The sequence below is a fragment of the Tribolium castaneum genome, chromosome 8 (assembly GCF_031307605.1).
Source record: "Tribolium castaneum strain GA2 chromosome 8, icTriCast1.1, whole genome shotgun sequence".
NCBI classification, from domain to species: Eukaryota; Metazoa; Arthropoda; class Insecta; order Coleoptera; family Tenebrionidae; genus Tribolium; species Tribolium castaneum.
The window spans coordinates 16,293,570-16,313,161 of NC_087401.1; the positions used below are offsets into that span (position 1 = coordinate 16,293,570).

A 19,592-nucleotide genomic window follows, 5' to 3' on the forward strand; every position below is an offset into this window, starting at 1 on the left:
TTATTAAAACCAAATAATCTTCATTATTTTCCTTCTATTCAGGCTTATGTCCTTAGAATTAAGTGTTTCTAACGTAGAATGACCGGCGGAATCCAAATTTGCAAGAATCAAGTCGCTACGACTAACCGTTCAGAAGATATCGGCAAAAATTTAACCTCGTCAAAATTTATTAAAACCAAATAATCTTCATTATTTTCTTCTATTCAGGCTTATGTCCTTAGAATTAAGTGTTTCTAACGTAGAATGACCGGCGGAATCCAAATTTGCAAGAATCAAGTCGCTACGACTAACCGTTCGGAAGATATCGGCAAAAATTTAACCTCGTCAAAATTTATTAAAACCAAATAATCTTCATTATTTTCCTTCTATTCAGGCTTATGTCCTTAGAATTAAGTGTTTCTAACGTAGAATGACCGGCGGAATCCAAATTTGCAAGAATCAAGTCGCTACGACTAACCGTTCAGAAGATATCGGCAAAAATTTAACCTCGTCAAAATTTATTAAAACCAAATAATCTTCATTATTTTCTTCTATTCAGGCTTATGTCCTTAGAATTAAGTGTTTCTAACGTAGAATGACCGGCGGAATCCAAATTTGCAAGAATCAAGTCGCTACGACTAACCGTTCGGAAGATATCGGCAAAAATTTAACCTCGTCAAAATTTATTAAAACCAAATAATCTTCATTATTTTCCTTCTATTCAGGCTTATGTCCTTAGAATTAAGTGTTTCTAACGTAGAATGACCGGCGGAATCCAAATTTGCAAGAATCAAGTCGCTACGACTAACCGTTCAGAAGATATCGGCAAAAATTTAACCTCGTCAAAATTTATTAAAACCAAATAATCTTCATTATTTTCTTCTATTCAGGCTTATGTCCTTAGAATTAAGTGTTTCTAACGTAGAATGACCGGCGGAATCCAAATTTGCAAGAATCAAGTCGCTACGACTAACCGTTCGGAAGATATCGGCAAAAATTTAACCTCGTCAAAATTTATTAAAACCAAATAATCTTCATTATTTTCTTCTATTCAGGCTTATGTCCTTAGAATTAAGTGTTTCTAACATAAAATGACCGGCGGAATCCAAATTTGCAAGAATCAAGTCGCTACGACTAACCGTTCGGAAGATATCGGCAAAAATTTAACCTCGTCAAAATTTATTAAAACCAAATAATCTTCATTATTTTCCTTCTATTCAGGCTTATGTCCTTAGAATTAAGTGTTTCTAACGTAGAATGACCGGCGGAATCCAAATTTGCAAGAATCAAGTCGCTACGACTAACCGTTCGGAAGATATCGGCAAAAATTTAACCTCGTCAAAATTTATTAAAACCAAATAATCTTCATTATTTTCTTCTATTCAGGCTTATGTCCTTAGAATTAAGTGTTTCTAACGTAGAATGACCGGCGGAATCCAAATTTGCAAGAATCAAGTCGCTACGACTAACCGTTCGGAAGATATCGGCAAAAATTTAACCTCGTCAAAATTTATTAAAACCAAATAATCTTCATTATTTTCCTTCTATTCAGGCTTATGTCCTTAGAATTAAGTGTTTCCAACGTAGAATGACCGGCGGAATCCAAATTTGCAAGAATCAAGTCGCTACGACTAACCGTTCGGAAGATATCGGCAAAAATTTAACCTCGTCAAAATTTATTAAAACCAAATAATCTTCATTATTTTCCTTCTATTCAGGCTTATGTCCTTAGAATTAAGTGTTTCTAACGTAGAATGACCGGCGGAATCCAAATTTGCAAGAATCAAGTCGCTACGACTAACCGTTCGGAAGATATCGGCAAAAATTTAACCTCGTCAAAATTTATTAAAACCAAATAATCTTCATTATTTTCTTCTATTCAGGCTTATGTCCTTAGAATTAAGTGTTTCTAACGTAGAATGACCGGCGGAATCCAAATTTGCAAGAATCAAGTCGCTACGACTAACCGTTCGGAAGATATCGGCAAAAATTTAACCTCGTCAAAATTTATTAAAACCAAATAATCTTCATTATTTTCCTTCTATTCAGGCTTATGTCCTTAGAATTAAGTGTTTCTAACATAAAATGACCGGCGGAATCCAAATTTGCAAGAATCAAGTCGCTACGACTAACCGTTCGGAAGATATCGGCAAAAATTTAACCTCGTCAAAATTTATTAAAACCAAATAATCTTCATTATTTTCCTTCTATTCAGGCTTATGTCCTTAGAATTAAGTGTTTCTAACGTAGAATGACCGGCGGAATCCAAATTTGCAAGAATCAAGTCGCTACGACTAACCGTTCGGAAGATATCGGCAAAAATTTAACCTCGTCAAAATTTATTAAAACCAAATAATCTTCATTATTTTCCTTCTATTCAGGCTTATGTCCTTAGAATTAAGTGTTTCTAACATAAAATGACCGGCGGAATCCAAATTTGCAAGAATCAAGTCGCTACGACTAACCGTTCGGAAGATATCGGCAAAAATTTAACCTCGTCAAAATTTATTAAAACCAAATAATCTTCATTATTTTCCTTCTATTCAGGCTTATGTCCTTAGAATTAAGTGTTTCTAACGTAGAATGACCGGCGGAATCCAAATTTGCAAGAATCAAGTCGCTACGACTAACCGTTCGGAAGATATCGGCAAAAATTTAACCTCGTCAAAATTTATTAAAACCAAATAATCTTCATTATTTTCCTTCTATTCAGGCTTATGTCCTTAGAATTAAGTGTTTCTAACATAAAATGACCGGCGGAATCCAAATTTGCAAGAATCAAGTCGCTACGACTAACCGTTCGGAAGATATCGGCAAAAATTTAACCTCGTCAAAATTTATTAGAACCAAATAATCTTCATTATTTTCCTTCTATTCAGGCTTATGTCCTTAGAATTAAGTGTTTCTAACGTAGAATGACCGGCGGAATCCAAATTTGCAAGAATCAAGTCGCTACGACTAACCGTTCGGAAGATATCGGCAAAAATTTAACCTCGTCAAAATTTATTAGAACCAAATAATCTTCATTATTTTCCTTCTATTCAGGCTTATGTCCTTAGAATTAAGTGTTTCTAACGTAGAATGACCGGCGGAATCCAAATTTGCAAGAATCAAGTCGCTACGACTAACCGTTCGGAAGATATCGGCAAAAATTTAACCTCGTCAAAATTTATTAAAACCAAATAATCTTCATTATTTTCCTTCTATTCAGGCTTATGTCCTTAGAATTAAGTGTTTCTAACGTAGAATGACCGGCGGAATCCAAATTTGCAAGAATCAAGTCGCTACGACTAACCGTTCGGAAGATATCGGCAAAAATTTAACCTCGTCAAAATTTATTAAAACCAAATAATCTTCATTATTTTCCTTCTATTCAGGCTTATGTCCTTAGAATTAAGTGTTTCTAACGTAGAATGACCGGCGGAATCCAAATTTGCAAGAATCAAGTCGCTACGACTAACCGTTCAGAAGATATCGGCAAAAATTTAACCTCGTCAAAATTTATTAAAACCAAATAATCTTCATTATTTTCTTCTATTCAGGCTTATGTCCTTAGAATTAAGTGTTTCTAACGTAGAATGACCGGCGGAATCCAAATTTGCAAGAATCAAGTCGCTACGACTAACCGTTCGGAAGATATCGGCAAAAATTTAACCTCGTCAAAATTTATTAGAACCAAATAATCTTCATTATTTTCCTTCTATTCAGGCTTATGTCCTTAGAATTAAGTGTTTCTAACGTAGAATGACCGGCGGAATCCAAATTTGCAAGAATCAAGTCGCTACGACTAACCGTTCGGAAGATATCGGCAAAAATTTAACCTCGTCAAAATTTATTAAAACCAAATAATCTTCATTATTTTCCTTCTATTCAGGCTTATGTCCTTAGAATTAAGTGTTTCTAACATAAAATGACCGGCGGAATCCAAATTTGCAAGAATCAAGTCGCTACGACTAACCGTTCGGAAGATATCGGCAAAAATTTAACCTCGTCAAAATTTATTAAAACCAAATAATCTTCATTATTTTCCTTCTATTCAGGCTTATGTCCTTAGAATTAAGTGTTTCTAACGTAGAATGACCGGCGGAATCCAAATTTGCAAGAATCAAGTCGCTACGACTAACCGTTCGGAAGATATCGGCAAAAATTTAACCTCGTCAAAATTTATTAGAACCAAATAATCTTCATTATTTTCCTTCTATTCAGGCTTATGTCCTTAGAATTAAGTGTTTCTAACGTAGAATGACCGGCGGAATCCAAATTTGCAAGAATCAAGTCGCTACGACTAACCGTTCGGAAGATATCGGCAAAAATTTAACCTCGTCAAAATTTATTAAAACCAAATAATCTTCATTATTTTCCTTCTATTCAGGCTTATGTCCTTAGAATTAAGTGTTTCTAACGTAGAATGACCGGCGGAATCCAAATTTGCAAGAATCAAGTCGCTACGACTAACCGTTCGGAAGATATCGGCAAAAATTTAACCTCGTCAAAATTTATTAAAACCAAATAATCTTCATTATTTTCCTTCTATTCAGGCTTATGTCCTTAGAATTAAGTGTTTCTAACGTAGAATGACCGGCGGAATCCAAATTTGCAAGAATCAAGTCGCTACGACTAACCGTTCGGAAGATATCGGCAAAAATTTAACCTCGTCAAAATTTATTAAAACCAAATAATCTTCATTATTTTCCTTCTATTCAGGCTTATGTCCTTAGAATTAAGTGTTTCTAACGTAGAATGACCGGCGGAATCCAAATTTGCAAGAATCAAGTCGCTACGACTAACCGTTCGGAAGATATCGGCAAAAATTTAACCTCGTCAAAATTTATTAAAACCAAATAATCTTCATTATTTTCCTTCTATTCAGGCTTATGTCCTTAGAATTAAGTGTTTCTAACGTAGAATGACCGGCGGAATCCAAATTTGCAAGAATCAAGTCGCTACGACTAACCGTTCAGAAGATATCGGCAAAAATTTAACCTCGTCAAAATTTATTAAAACCAAATAATCTTCATTATTTTCTTCTATTCAGGCTTATGTCCTTAGAATTAAGTGTTTCTAACGTAGAATGACCGGCGGAATCCAAATTTGCAAGAATCAAGTCGCTACGACTAACCGTTCGGAAGATATCGGCAAAAATTTAACCTCGTCAAAATTTATTAGAACCAAATAATCTTCATTATTTTCCTTCTATTCAGGCTTATGTCCTTAGAATTAAGTGTTTCTAACGTAGAATGACCGGCGGAATCCAAATTTGCAAGAATCAAGTCGCTACGACTAACCGTTCGGAAGATATCGGCAAAAATTTAACCTCGTCAAAATTTATTAAAACCAAATAATCTTCATTATTTTCCTTCTATTCAGGCTTATGTCCTTAGAATTAAGTGTTTCTAACATAAAATGACCGGCGGAATCCAAATTTGCAAGAATCAAGTCGCTACGACTAACCGTTCGGAAGATATCGGCAAAAATTTAACCTCGTCAAAATTTATTAAAACCAAATAATCTTCATTATTTTCCTTCTATTCAGGCTTATGTCCTTAGAATTAAGTGTTTCTAACGTAGAATGACCGGCGGAATCCAAATTTGCAAGAATCAAGTCGCTACGACTAACCGTTCGGAAGATATCGGCAAAAATTTAACCTCGTCAAAATTTATTAGAACCAAATAATCTTCATTATTTTCCTTCTATTCAGGCTTATGTCCTTAGAATTAAGTGTTTCTAACGTAGAATGACCGGCGGAATCCAAATTTGCAAGAATCAAGTCGCTACGACTAACCGTTCGGAAGATATCGGCAAAAATTTAACCTCGTCAAAATTTATTAAAACCAAATAATCTTCATTATTTTCCTTCTATTCAGGCTTATGTCCTTAGAATTAAGTGTTTCTAACGTAGAATGACCGGCGGAATCCAAATTTGCAAGAATCAAGTCGCTACGACTAACCGTTCGGAAGATATCGGCAAAAATTTAACCTCGTCAAAATTTATTAAAACCAAATAATCTTCATTATTTTCCTTCTATTCAGGCTTATGTCCTTAGAATTAAGTGTTTCTAACGTAGAATGACCGGCGGAATCCAAATTTGCAAGAATCAAGTCGCTACGACTAACCGTTCGGAAGATATCGGCAAAAATTTAACCTCGTCAAAATTTATTAAAACCAAATAATCTTCATTATTTTCCTTCTATTCAGGCTTATGTCCTTAGAATTAAGTGTTTCTAACGTAGAATGACCGGCGGAATCCAAATTTGCAAGAATCAAGTCGCTACGACTAACCGTTCAGAAGATATCGGCAAAAATTTAACCTCGTCAAAATTTATTAAAACCAAATAATCTTCATTATTTTCCTTCTATTCAGGCTTATGTCCTTAGAATTAAGTGTTTCTAACGTAGAATGACCGGCGGAATCCAAATTTGCAAGAATCAAGTCGCTACGACTAACCGTTCGGAAGATATCGGCAAAAATTTAACCTCGTCAAAATTTATTAAAACCAAATAATCTTCATTATTTTCCTTCTATTCAGGCTTATGTCCTTAGAATTAAGTGTTTCTAACGTAGAATGACCGGCGGAATCCAAATTTGCAAGAATCAAGTCGCTACGACTAACCGTTCGGAAGATATCGGCAAAAATTTAACCTCGTCAAAATTTATTAAAACCAAATAATCTTCATTATTTTCCTTCTATTCAGGCTTATGTCCTTAGAATTAAGTGTTTCTAACGTAGAATGACCGGCGGAATCCAAATTTGCAAGAATCAAGTCGCTACGACTAACCGTTCAGAAGATATCGGCAAAAATTTAACCTCGTCAAAATTTATTAAAACCAAATAATCTTCATTATTTTCCTTCTATTCAGGCTTATGTCCTTAGAATTAAGTGTTTCTAACGTAGAATGACCGGCGGAATCCAAATTTGCAAGAATCAAGTCGCTACGACTAACCGTTCGGAAGATATCGGCAAAAATTTAACCTCGTCAAAATTTATTAAAACCAAATAATCTTCATTATTTTCCTTCTATTCAGGCTTATGTCCTTAGAATTAAGTGTTTCTAACGTAGAATGACCGGCGGAATCCAAATTTGCAAGAATCAAGTCGCTACGACTAACCGTTCGGAAGAAATCGGCAAAAATTTAACCTCGTCAAAATTTATTAAAACCAAATAATCTTCATTATTTTCCTTCTATTCAGGCTTATGTCCTTAGAATTAAGTGTTTCTAACGTAGAATGACCGGCGGAATCCAAATTTGCAAGAATCAAGTCGCTACGACTAACCGTTCGGAAGATATCGGCAAAAATTTAACCTCGTCAAAATTTATTAAAACCAAATAATCTTCATTATTTTCTTCTATTCAGGCTTATGTCCTTAGAATTAAGTGTTTCTAACGTAGAATGACCGGCGGAATCCAAATTTGCAAGAATCAAGTCGCTACGACTAACCGTTCGGAAGATATCGGCAAAAATTTAACCTCGTCAAAATTTATTAAAACCAAATAATCTTCATTATTTTCCTTCTATTCAGGCTTATGTCCTTAGAATTAAGTGTTTCAAACATAAAATGACCGGCGGAATCCAAATTTGCAAGAATCAAGTCGCTACGACTAACCGTTCAGAAGATATCGGCAAAAATTTAACCTCGTCAAAATTTATTAAAACCAAATAATCTTCATTATTTTCCTTCTATTCAGGCTTATGTCCTTAGAATTAAGTGTTTCAAACATAAAATGACCGGCGGAATCCAAATTTGCAAGAATCAAGTCGCTACGACTAACCGTTCGGAAGATATCGGCAAAAATTTAACCTCGTCAAAATTTATTAAAACCAAATAATCTTCATTATTTTCCTTCTATTCAGGCTTATGTCCTTAGAATTAAGTGTTTCTAACGTAGAATGACCGGCGGAATCCAAATTTGCAAGAATCAAGTCGCTACGACTAACCGTTCAGAAGATATCGGCAAAAATTTAACCTCGTCAAAATTTATTAAAACCAAATAATCTTCATTATTTTCTTCTATTCAGGCTTATGTCCTTAGAATTAAGTGTTTCTAACGTAGAATGACCGGCGGAATCCAAATTTGCAAGAATCAAGTCGCTACGACTAACCGTTCGGAAGATATCGGCAAAAATTTAACCTCGTCAAAATTTATTAAAACCAAATAATCTTCATTATTTTCCTTCTATTCAGGCTTATGTCCTTAGAATTAAGTGTTTCTAACGTAGAATGACCGGCGGAATCCAAATTTGCAAGAATCAAGTCGCTACGACTAACCGTTCGGAAGATATCGGCAAAAATTTAACCTCGTCAAAATTTATTAAAACCAAATAATCTTCATTATTTTCCTTCTATTCAGGCTTATGTCCTTAGAATTAAGTGTTTCTAACGTAGAATGACCGGCGGAATCCAAATTTGCAAGAATCAAGTCGCTACGACTAACCGTTCGGAAGATATCGGCAAAAATTTAACCTCGTCAAAATTTATTAAAACCAAATAATCTTCATTATTTTCCTTCAATTCAGGCTTATGTCCTTAGAATTAAGTGTTTCTAACGTAGAATGACCGGCGGAATCCAAATTTGCAAGAATCAAGTCGCTACGACTAACCGTTCGGAAGATATCGGCAAAAATTTAACCTCGTCAAAATTTATTAAAACCAAATAATCTTCATTATTTTCTTCTATTCAGGCTTATGTCCTTAGAATTAAGTGTTTCTAACGTAGAATGACCGGCGGAATCCAAATTTGCAAGAATCAAGTCGCTACGACTAACCGTTCGGAAGATATCGGCAAAAATTTAACCTCGTCAAAATTTATTAAAACCAAATAATCTTCATTATTTTCTTCTATTCAGGCTTATGTCCTTAGAATTAAGTGTTTCTAACGTAGAATGACCGGCGGAATCCAAATTTGCAAGAATCAAGTCGCTACGACTAACCGTTCGGAAGATATCGGCAAAAATTTAACCTCGTCAAAATTTATTAAAACCAAATAATCTTCATTATTTTCTTCTATTCAGGCTTATGTCCTTAGAATTAAGTGTTTCTAACGTAGAATGACCGGCGGAATCCAAATTTGCAAGAATCAAGTCGCTACGACTAACCGTTCGGAAGATATCGGCAAAAATTTAACCTCGTCAAAATTTATCAAAACCAAACTTAATTAATTTTACAAGCTTTTTTACACCATTAATTCATATTAAGTGGCTACAAAAAATATTTCTTACGTCACTTTAAAACAAGCGGTGTTTAAACGTTGTTTTGTACAAAAAGTCAATTAAAAATACATTTTTTTTTTTAAATAAATTAAAGAACAAATTGGGGATTCACCTCTTTTTGCGTCCTTTCGCTCCTCGATATCGTCAGTCAGATCGATCATTTCAAGAATAGGGTCTTCCCCGTCAAAAACCCCGTTTTTGTGACTAGACTCCGACGTATCATTTGACAATTCTGCTTCTTTTGTAACTGAATCAGTTGTTTCAGTCGTGAGCTTCTCTTCTTCGTCACTTTCTTCAACCGGAAGCGCACTTTTAATTTCCTTCGGGACGTCGTCTTTTGGTTTTTTGATTGAAAAACTCACGGGTGCTATACAAGATTTTTTCCATAAAAAAACAAACAAAAATTGTAATTAATAACAAACCTATAACTTTTTTCTCCTTGGGTTTGGGAGGCGTCCCCGCCCCCTTGTCCCCGCTGCCCTCGCCCTCCGTAATCAACTTGATCTTATTCTTGTAATACTTATAAAATTCATGACTTTCGTTGAGAAACTCAAATCGGGGATCCCCCTTAGCCTTGACAATTTCCTCAAACTGGACGCCGTTTTTGGCCACGTACGTTGCCATTTTGTCAATCACGATCTGTACTTCCCCGGTTGGGGTTTTAAAACTGTCGTCTTCTTCCGGTTCCGAATCGGAACCATACTGAGCTAGTAGAAGGAGCGTACTTTTGGGCGTTTCGACGCTTTCGGCGTCCGGTTCTGTTGTTTTTGGCACTTTTTCGTCCGTTGGATACGGATTTGACATTTCTTTACTAACGTTCGAGACGATCTGGGCGTAGGGATTGGTGCTTGATGATTGGTTGTGCATGTATTGAGCGTACGCCATCTGTTGGATGTAGGTTTGAACGCTGGGGTCCAAGTGCGTCTCAGGCGGTTGAATGCTCGCACCTATGGACACATTATGAGCTACATTTTAAAGTAAATAGTTTGCAGCACTCGCTACGCTCGTGCTGTAAACAATTTTCTCATATTGTGACCAACCTTGTCCATTCCCTTGCTGGTACTGCGCCAGCTGCTTGTAATACTCATAGTACTGAGCTGCGTAGTAATACTGATAATACTGCTGCTGGTCGTAGGTCATTTCCGGCGGCTTGGCGCCTTCCGATTGGCTGTTTCCCTGGATCCTGTTAACCAACTGTGAATAGGAACAATTGGCCGAAGGCTTGTACGGTATTGTCGGTATTGTAGTTTGTACATCCTGTCAAAGAATTGAAATGTTATATTTCTGTTTAATCGGTTGGCGTTTAAATGAAAATTATTATGGTAAAAAATTTCTTTCTTAATCAATCAAAAATCAAAAGATCCTAAAAAATTGTTCCAAAGAGAGACAACTTTTTAAATCAGTCGTTAACTTTTCGAGACACACACGAATTATCACCTTAGTACCTGCAAACAGAAAAAAACGTCATTAGTTGTTCACAACATTAAAACTAAGATATTTTATTATCAAAGCTTTTATTTTTTTACTAATTATACAGAGGCGTGTAATTATCACAAAATAAGCGAACTTAGAACCGGACAAACCTACCGGTTGGCTGCTTGACGTCGATATTAAGCTTGGGTGAAGGTAGTGATCATCGGTCGAACTTGCTTCAGGCGGCTCTTCACGCTTTTCCTCTGAAAACGGAAATTCTCGGCTTATTTTTGACAAAATTTCGCAAAATAGTAATAAAACCACCGACCAAAAAGCAAGTTGTGTACAAAATTTCGTAGTAAATCAATTAATTAAAAGCGCTATTTAAACAGAAATGTCCCAACTGATTCATAATATTTATAGTCCAGTGAAAATATCGTTGAATTGCCGAATATATTAATTCTCCATCGTTTAGGCTATTAATTTCGTTTTTTACTCAACTAGAAATATTTATTTTTGCGCCACCCTGTATATTTGTTTCCCACCTCGCCACATCAGTTTCCTCACAGATAATATTTTTTCTTGGTGACGTTTTATTCTTACACAATTATTGTTGCGCCCATTATTTCACTCAGTTTGTCACTTGCTGTTGTCGCGAGCGGACGTGTTAAAATAAAATCGAAATTTTGCGGTTTAAAATTTTTAAATTCGTTGGTTAGTGCGTTCGTGTGTGCTATTCAAGAGAGAAAACGAGAAAACAATCCGGATTAAAGGGTTAGTTTGCCATATTTTCCTTATAAATAAATTAAATTGAGGTTCGGTCATTAATTTAATCCACAGTTAAATGCTTAACTCACTGATCAAGTGAGCAAATTAAACAAATGTGATTGGTTCTTTTAACAACGTGTAAAATTTGACTGTAATATTTTCAACTAATTAAATGACACACTGCTCTAATTTATTATTATTATTTTTTATTACAGTAGGTCCGTTTAAGAAGAAGATGCCATAAGAACAGAGGACGTCATAAAGGTCAGTGCATTTTTTTTTATTTATGATGTGAGGAAATTTAAATGTGCGCGGTTTTGCATACTATTTTGTTCGTACATTTTCAAATTATTCACTCTTGCCAACTTAAACTAGCAGCTAACGTAAAATAAACCCCACACTGACCTTTTTTTGTGGTTGAAGTAACTTGATACCGGCCACTTTTGATAGCCGCCAACACGTGCCGGTAATACTTGTACAAGTTGTGTCCCTGGTTCAGAAAACCAAATTGTGGATTATCAGCTTGTTTGGCCTTGATTAGGATTTCCATTTGGGGCCCTTGTTTACATACGAAAAGCGCCGTTTTCTCGATCCGAATATTTTCTTTGACGGTTTTTGGCTAAATAAACAAAAAAAAATGTAGAAAAATTTAACCTCTCTGACACTAAATTGCAAACTTGACCTAGTTTCAAAATAAATTTAATTCAAATTAAGTTGCCACTTATTTTGTCTAGTTAACTAAATGAAAATGTTGCGTATTTTTAAATGTAATGAAAAATTTAATTTAATTTAATAAAATTGTGCATTAAAAAACAAATCATTATTAACTTAATACTTTTTTTTTACTTTATTTTTTTCAAAATAAAATTGATTAATATAATTTTTTAAACTATTATGGGTTAATTATAATTTTGAAACGTTGGTGAATAAACATAAACATAAAAAAATAGCCTTTTCAAGCGCTTTTGAGTTGCATACCTAATTTTTTTTTGCAAAATATTATTAATTTTGATTAAAAAAATCACTAAATTGAGTCAAAAATAGCATTATTCTGTTCGTTTTCCAGCATTTATTACCACGTAATTATTTCGCAAAATTACGTCAAAAAACCTTTGCTTATTTCAAGCATTTGAGCACGTTTTTCAACCAAACATTTAATTAGTATTTTACAAAATTTCATCAAAAAAAGTCACAAAATAAAGCTGAAATGTTGTTAGTTATGCTTATTTTATGCCCGATTTTCAAGTAGATATGCAATTACTTTTCAAAATTTCGTCGAAAAATCTGTAAATTATATGAAAATGGTACAGATTTCGAATTTTTCTGAAGATTTAAGCACGTGTTCGAGCTAAAAAGTCAGTTTCTGCTGAAAATTTTTATCAAACGAAGTCAAAAAATCACTAAATTTGAACAAAAATAGAATATTGGAAGCAATAATTTTGGGAGATTTCATCAAAGATAAGCTCAAAAATTATTAATTTAAGCCAAATTTGCGTATTTCTGGCATTTAAACACGTTTTCCGACCAAATTCGCATTTAATTTGCAAAATTTCGCCAAAAAATCAGTAAAATAATGCCAAAATAGAGCCAGTTTTTTGCAAATCTTTGATAAACTAGACCAAAAAATCACTAAAGTTGGCCGAAAATAAACCAACGGAAACAATTATTCGCAGAATTCCATAAAAACTAAGCCAAAAAAAGGCATTCTTGGACGTTTTCCAGCCAGACATGCAATTATCTTTCAAAATTTTATCAAAAATAAGCCAAAAATTTGCAAAATTATGTCAAAATGGCGTAATTATTGACTTTTCTAAATGAATTCATCAGAATTTGAGCAAAAATTGTCGTCAAAACATTAATAAAAGACATAACAATAGAATAATTTTTGACTTTTTCAAAAGTTTGGCAGGTTTTTGAGCTTAAAAATGTTTTTTTTTTGTAAATATTTGCCAAACCTAGCAAAACCACTAAATGTGCCCAAAGATAAAAGCAATATTTCACTAGATTTTATCAAAAATGATCGAAAAAGTCACAAAATAAAGCTAATTTTGTTACTTTTTTGTGTATTTAAGCCTGTTTTTCAAATAGATATGCAATTATTGGACAAATATCAGCCGAAAAATCTGTAAATTATGTGAAAATGGTACAGATTTTGAATTTTTAAGAACGTGTTTAAGTTAAAAAGTCAGTTACTACTGAAAATTTTTGGCAAACGAAGTCACAAAACCACTAAATTTCAGCGGAAATAAAGTAATGGGAGCAATTACTTCGCGAAATTTCATCAAAGATAAGCATTTAGTCAAGTTTTTCCACCAAATATACGCATCTATTTTGCAAAATTAAAAATAAGTTACAATAATAAATAAGATAAATAGTAAATAAATTAAATAAGACCAAATTGACCAAAGACAAATTATTATAAATGTAATATTGTCTCTAATAAACTGTCGTCCAAAATTAAATTAGGTAACATAATTCTTGTACAAAATTCTTAGGCTGTCTATTTTAAACTTTTATGTAAAACAATACTATTTTAAATGATTTATAAAAATTAATAAAAATTGACAACGAAACAAATTAGATTTGTCGAATTATTATGTGTAAATTATAATTTTCAAACATTGATGAATAAAGATAAACATAAAAAATTGCTGAATAAAGTGGCTCCTAAGAGAATTTATCTTGAAACTACGTCTAGTTGGCTGGTTTATCGAGGCGTCATTTTCACGTTGTTCGCCTGTACTCACTATTGCAATATCAACTGGCACGTCCAAATGCGGTGACGGGACGTACTCCTCGTCCTCCTCCTCGGGCTCTGCCACCGTGGGGGCGCTCTCTGGCGCCGGGTTCGCCGGGACGTCATAACTGTACTGAAACTCATTCGCTTTCTGTCTCTTCTGCTCCTCCTCCTTGTACATTTGCTCCTCTTCTTCATTGATATGTAACGAATAGTACCGTTCCTTATCACACAACTGCTCAAGTTTCCTCTCAGAGTCACTCAAACCCAACCACCGCATGGCGTCAAAACCCTCCCGACTCGCCTCAAACGGTGATATGTCCGACAGGGCGCCCCGACAGTCATATCTACGCAAAACCAAATCAATTCAAAGTAAACCAAAAGTAAAACTAACCTATCAATTTTGAGACTGTCGTCTCCCATCCACGGGATAAGATGGTGGCCTTTATCGATGTAGGAGGCCTTTTCGTCATCGCGGAACAATTTACACGCATAACCGAACACTAAAAGATCGTCGTGGTTCTCTTTCGGCTTGTTTTTGCGCAAAATACCCGACTCTGAAGTTGTGCCCCACTGCGCCATTTTGATTTTTTGTACGGTTGGCAACATTTTTTACAAACAATGCCGGTTGCCCCGGCAACCAACAATACGCAAAACCAAATAATGGACAATTTTACGAATATTTGGCTAATTACACGTTACCAGAGCCCATTAGTTAACGAAACGTAAATTAATTATTTCCATTCGGCGCCTTTTACTCAAAAACAGCGTTAAGTGCACCGGTACCGTGTGATCCAAAATGGATGTGTCAGTTGGCAGTTCTGAATTTTATTAAAAGTGGTAGCACTGTGCGACTAAAAGGGTGAGCAACTTTACTTTATTTCATACAAGACAAACAATGACGTGCACAATAAAACCCAAAGTGCGGATAAGTGGCCACTTGAGTTGTTATCATCACGTGGCGTGGAGTCTTGTTCAAAGTTGCGTCCAAAAATAGCGAAAGTTAGCAACCTATTCTGAGGCTTAGTTATGGAAAACTTGCGCTCTATCAAATCTTTTCCGTCTCGTGTGACTTGTGACCCACTCCAGGCCGTTTCAGTTGTGTCTATCGGTCGTATGGAGCTTTTAAGTGAGTTGGGAAATTGCGTATGATTTTCGCTCTTCTCAAAATTTGCGGAAATTGTGATTTTTTCAAACGTTACGGGCCACTGGACTTTATCATAATTCGGGAATCTTTGGGCACACGAAGTTAGGGAATTATTCAAACAGGCGATAATCCCGCAAATTTCAATCCCACCATTGGCAACGCCTGAATATGACCGAATCCCCGAAAACGCCACTAGGCGATAAGTGTAAAAGTTTAAGTCGGGTTTAATTGCATCTAAAGTTGTCTCGACTGTAAAATTGCAACAAAACTGTTCCTTGTCCTCATTCTCGTAGCAAAGCTCAGTCTTTGTGGATTTAACAGACGTGTTCAAAACCACAGTTTTGTAATCTAGGATTCGTAATTAATTATTAAAAAAAATAATAATACAAGAAAAAATCACCTTGAACACTGTCATCAACTTTCAAGTGAAAACCGTCCATTTTTTTCGCCAATTCGTCCACATCTTCACTCGCTTGTTTTTTGTCATCACCTTGATAAATAAAAGCTTGGGTTCCACCCTCTGCCACAACGCCCCCAACTGTTAGACCTTTGACACCGCGATAAACACCACTTCCGCCACTTCCGGCGGAGCGACTGTTAGCCCCCGCAGCAAAAAGTGTGATATTGTGGCCGTAAGACCACATTTGTTGCGCCTGCATTGCTACCAAAAATTTCAACCGGTTAGGTTGGCAATAGAAGCGATTATTTCGCGAAATTAGGGGAAAATTTTTGAGTTGCATACCCAATTTTTTTTTCAAAATATTACTAAATTGGTAAAAAGTCACTAAACTGGGTCAAAAATAGCCAAAAAACTGTAATGTAAACTTACTTTTAAGCATTTAAACACATTTCTCAACGAAAAACGCAATTAATTAAGAAATTTCGTCAAAAATAAGCCAAAAAAACATCGAATCTTTTTCAAGCGTTTAAACATATATTTAAGTTAATATAACTAAGTTTTCTTACATTATTTTACTCAATTGGACTGAAAATTTATTAAATTTGGCTAGAAATCACTAAATTGAGTCTAAAATAACATAATTTTGCCGTTTTCTAGCATTTATTAGCACAATTATCTCGCAAAATTACGTCAAAAATACCTTTGCTTATTTCAAGCATTTGAGCACGTTTTTCAACATTTAATTAGTATTTTGCAAAATTTCGTCAAATATGATCCAAAAAAAATCACAAAATAAAGTTGAAATGTTGTTAGTTATGCTTATTTTATGCCCGATTTTCAAGTAAATATGCAATTATTTTTCAAAATTTCGTCGAAAAATCTGTAAATTATATGAAAATGGTATAGATTTTGAATTTTTCTAAAGATTTAAGCACGTGTTTAAGCTAAAAAGTCAGTTTCTGCTAAAAAAAAATATCAAACGAAGTCAAAAAATCACTAAATTCGAGCGAAAATAAAATATTGGGAGCAATAATTTTGGGAGATTTCATCAAAAATAAGCTAAAAAATTATTAATTTAAGCCAAATTTGCGTAATTCTGGCATTTAAACACGTTTTCCGACCAAATTCGCATTTAGTTTGCAAAATTTCGTCAATAAATAAATAAATTATATGAAAATGGAAGAATTTTTGACTTTTTCAAAAGTTTAGCAGGTTTTTCAGCTTGAAAATTTGTTTTTTTCGAAATATTTGTTAAAGATAAAAGTAATTATCTCGCAAGATTTTATCAAAATTGATCCAAAAAGTCACAAAATAAAGCTAAAATGTTGTTAGTTATGCCCGATTTTCAAATAAATATGCAATTATTTTTCAAAATTTCGTCAAAAAATCTGTAAATCATATGAAAATGGTACAGATTTTGAATTTTTCTAAAGATTTAAGCTAAAAAGTCATTTTCTGCTAGGAATTTTTATCAAACGAAGTCAAAAAATCACTAAATTTGAGCGAAAATAAAATATTGGGAGCAATAATTTTGGGAGATTTCATCAAAAATAAGCTAAAAAATTATTAATTTAAGCCAAATTTACGTACTTCTGGCATTTAAACACGTTTTCCGACCAAATTCGCATTTAATTTGCAAAATTTCGTCAATAAATAAATAAATTATATGAAAATGGAAGAATTTTTGACTTTTTCAAAAGTTTTGCAGGTTTTTGAGCTTGAAAATTTGTTTTTTTTTCGAAATATTTGTTAAAGATAAAAGTAATTATCTCGCAAGATTTTATCAAAATTGATCCAAAAAGTCACAAAATAAAGCTAAAATGTTGTTAATTATGCTTATTTTATGCCCGATTTTCAAATAAATATGCAATTATTTTTCAAAATTTCGTCAAAAAATCTGTAAATCATATAAAAGTGGTACAGATTTTGAATTTTTCTAAAGATTTAAGCTAAAAAGTCATTTTCTGCTACGAATTTTTATCAAACGAAGTCAAAAAATCACTAAATTTGAGCGAAAATAAAATATTGAGAGCAATAATTTTGGGAGATTTCATCAAAGATAAGCCAAAAATTTATTAATTCAAGCCAAATTTGCGTATTTCTGGCATTTAAACACGTTTTCCGACCAAATTCGCATTTAATTTGCAAAATTTCGTCAAAAATAAGTTCAAAAATCTGTGAAATAATGCCAAAATGGACCCAGTTTTTTGCAAATCTTTGTTAAACCAGACCAAAAAATCACTAAAGTTGACCGAAAATAAACCAACGGAAACAATTATTTCGCAGAATTCCATAAAAACTAAGCCAAAAAACAGCATTCTTGCACGTTTTCCAGCCAGACATGCAATTATCTTTCAAAATTTTATCAAGAATAAGCAAAAAATTCACAAAATTTGAGCGGAAATTGTCGAATTTGGTCTAAAAAAAATCCCCGAAAAATTTCGCCACTGTTGCCAACTTAATTTTGCAGTTAGGGGAATAATTACCGGTCAAAAACGGCAATTCTGAGAACCACATCGTGGGGTAAATCACAGCATCGATTCCATCTTTAAGCAGTTCCTGAGCTGGGGCTTTGAACAAAATATCAAAACACGTAAAAACTCCAAGTTTTAAGCCAAAATCGGTCTCAGTAACAATCTCTTCGGGTGTCTCAGGCCTGTCCATTGAGTACTCACCGAAAAGATTATACTTGCGATAACTGTAAAAAACGTGTTGATTTTTTTTAACCAACTTGAGAATACAAACCGGTTAACAATAGTGCCATTACGGTCAAAAATCACATCAGTGTTGTAGAAATAAAACCCGTAATTTTTGCAATTATCGCTCGAGTCCGCTTCACTTTTATCACATTTGACTTTTTCGACAAGATTTACAGCGAGGTAAGTACGTGACAATCGAGCAGCACATGAAAGATCGTGTAAAAAATCGGCAAAAGTGTCGGAATCGCACGGAGTGTCCAACACTTTGAATTCGACGGACGTGTTTCGATCCGAACGAAGTGTATCTTCAGGGAAAACGACCAAATCCAACTTCTAACAGTTGAAAAATTAGTTGGGTTCAAAAATAATGGATTCATTATCTTACAGTATTTGTTATGTTTTTTAAAATTTCGATGTATTGTTTCGCGTTTAACGAAACGTTATCCACTGGCTGATACTCCACAACTGCAATGTTCACATTGTCCCATTTTGCGGCCTTAAATTGGTAATTTTAAAATGTATTTTTTTCCAAGTCACTTACTTGCGAAAAGGCCAATATTGATAAACACAACGCGAGAAAAATCATGTCTCTCGTTGAGATTTGTTATTTTAAATGACAATCTCGTCTTGTGAGACACTTATATTGGATCAAAAGATAAGATTAGTAACAAATGACTTTACACTTTAACCATTTCCACGTCTAGCAAAAATTTGCGTTTTTGCAGTTTCATATTCAGACGTGCTGATAAAAATGAAAAAATTGTTACTTGGTTGTTCATTTAAAGAGCAGAGGCTCAATATTTTAAAAATAGTTTGTTTTGTGTTATTGTTTTCTTTCGTTTTTTTTTAAAGTAATTTGCAAGTTATCTTTTGTTTGTAATGTTATTAGTGTTATTACTTAACTTTTGTATGTATTATTTGAAAAACCTTTGGCCAGCGCTCCTGATAAGCACAAATTCAAGTGTTCAGTTCCTTAGTTCTAATAAACACGTGTGAATCTGGCAATAACTGACAACAAAGGAAATTTAAATTTAGAAACAATTTCGAAAATTGATCAGTTTTAGCAAAATTCCACACAGAAAAATTACATCATTTAGTAAATTCTTGGCTTATTTTGGAGATAGTTTGATAAATAAATAATAATAAATTATTATAATAAATGTATTATTATTATAATTATTTAATTCAGAAACGCAAACGAAAATAAAATCAAATTCGAATTGTTTTTTTAAAAAAG

The 19,592-nt window shown here is 33.9% G+C and overlaps 2 protein-coding genes across 2 annotated transcripts in view; both read right to left on the reverse strand.

Annotated features, from left to right (window-relative positions):
• su(w[a]) (suppressor of white-apricot) overlaps positions 1-14,787 on the reverse strand; it is a 61,762-nt gene extending 46,975 nt beyond the window's left edge. The window contains exons 1-7 of the mRNA XM_064358571.1: positions 14,504-14,787; positions 14,120-14,456; positions 11,778-11,991; positions 10,779-10,867; positions 10,232-10,448; positions 9,614-10,138; positions 9,304-9,558 (exon numbers count right to left, since the gene is read on the reverse strand). Coding sequence (XP_064214641.1) covers positions 9,304-9,558; positions 9,614-10,138; positions 10,232-10,448; positions 10,779-10,867; positions 11,778-11,991; positions 14,120-14,456; positions 14,504-14,718 — 1,852 coding nt within the window. The 5' untranslated portion in view covers positions 14,719-14,787. The remainder of the gene's footprint in view (positions 1-9,303; positions 9,559-9,613; positions 10,139-10,231; positions 10,449-10,778; positions 10,868-11,777; positions 11,992-14,119; positions 14,457-14,503) is intronic.
• Positions 14,788-14,964: 177 nt separating this feature from the next.
• Positions 14,965-19,106, reverse strand: LOC661298 (vanin-like protein 1). The gene is made up of 6 exons (XM_967468.5): positions 18,897-19,106; positions 18,741-18,851; positions 18,402-18,688; positions 18,143-18,354; positions 15,657-15,917; positions 14,965-15,604 (listed from the first exon to the last, which is right to left on the reverse strand). The coding sequence occupies exons 1-6, from the start codon at positions 18,939-18,941 to the stop codon at positions 14,982-14,984; spliced, it is 1,539 nt and encodes a 512-aa protein (XP_972561.1). The 5' UTR covers positions 18,942-19,106; the 3' UTR covers positions 14,965-14,981.
• Positions 19,107-19,592: the final 486 nt, after the last annotated feature.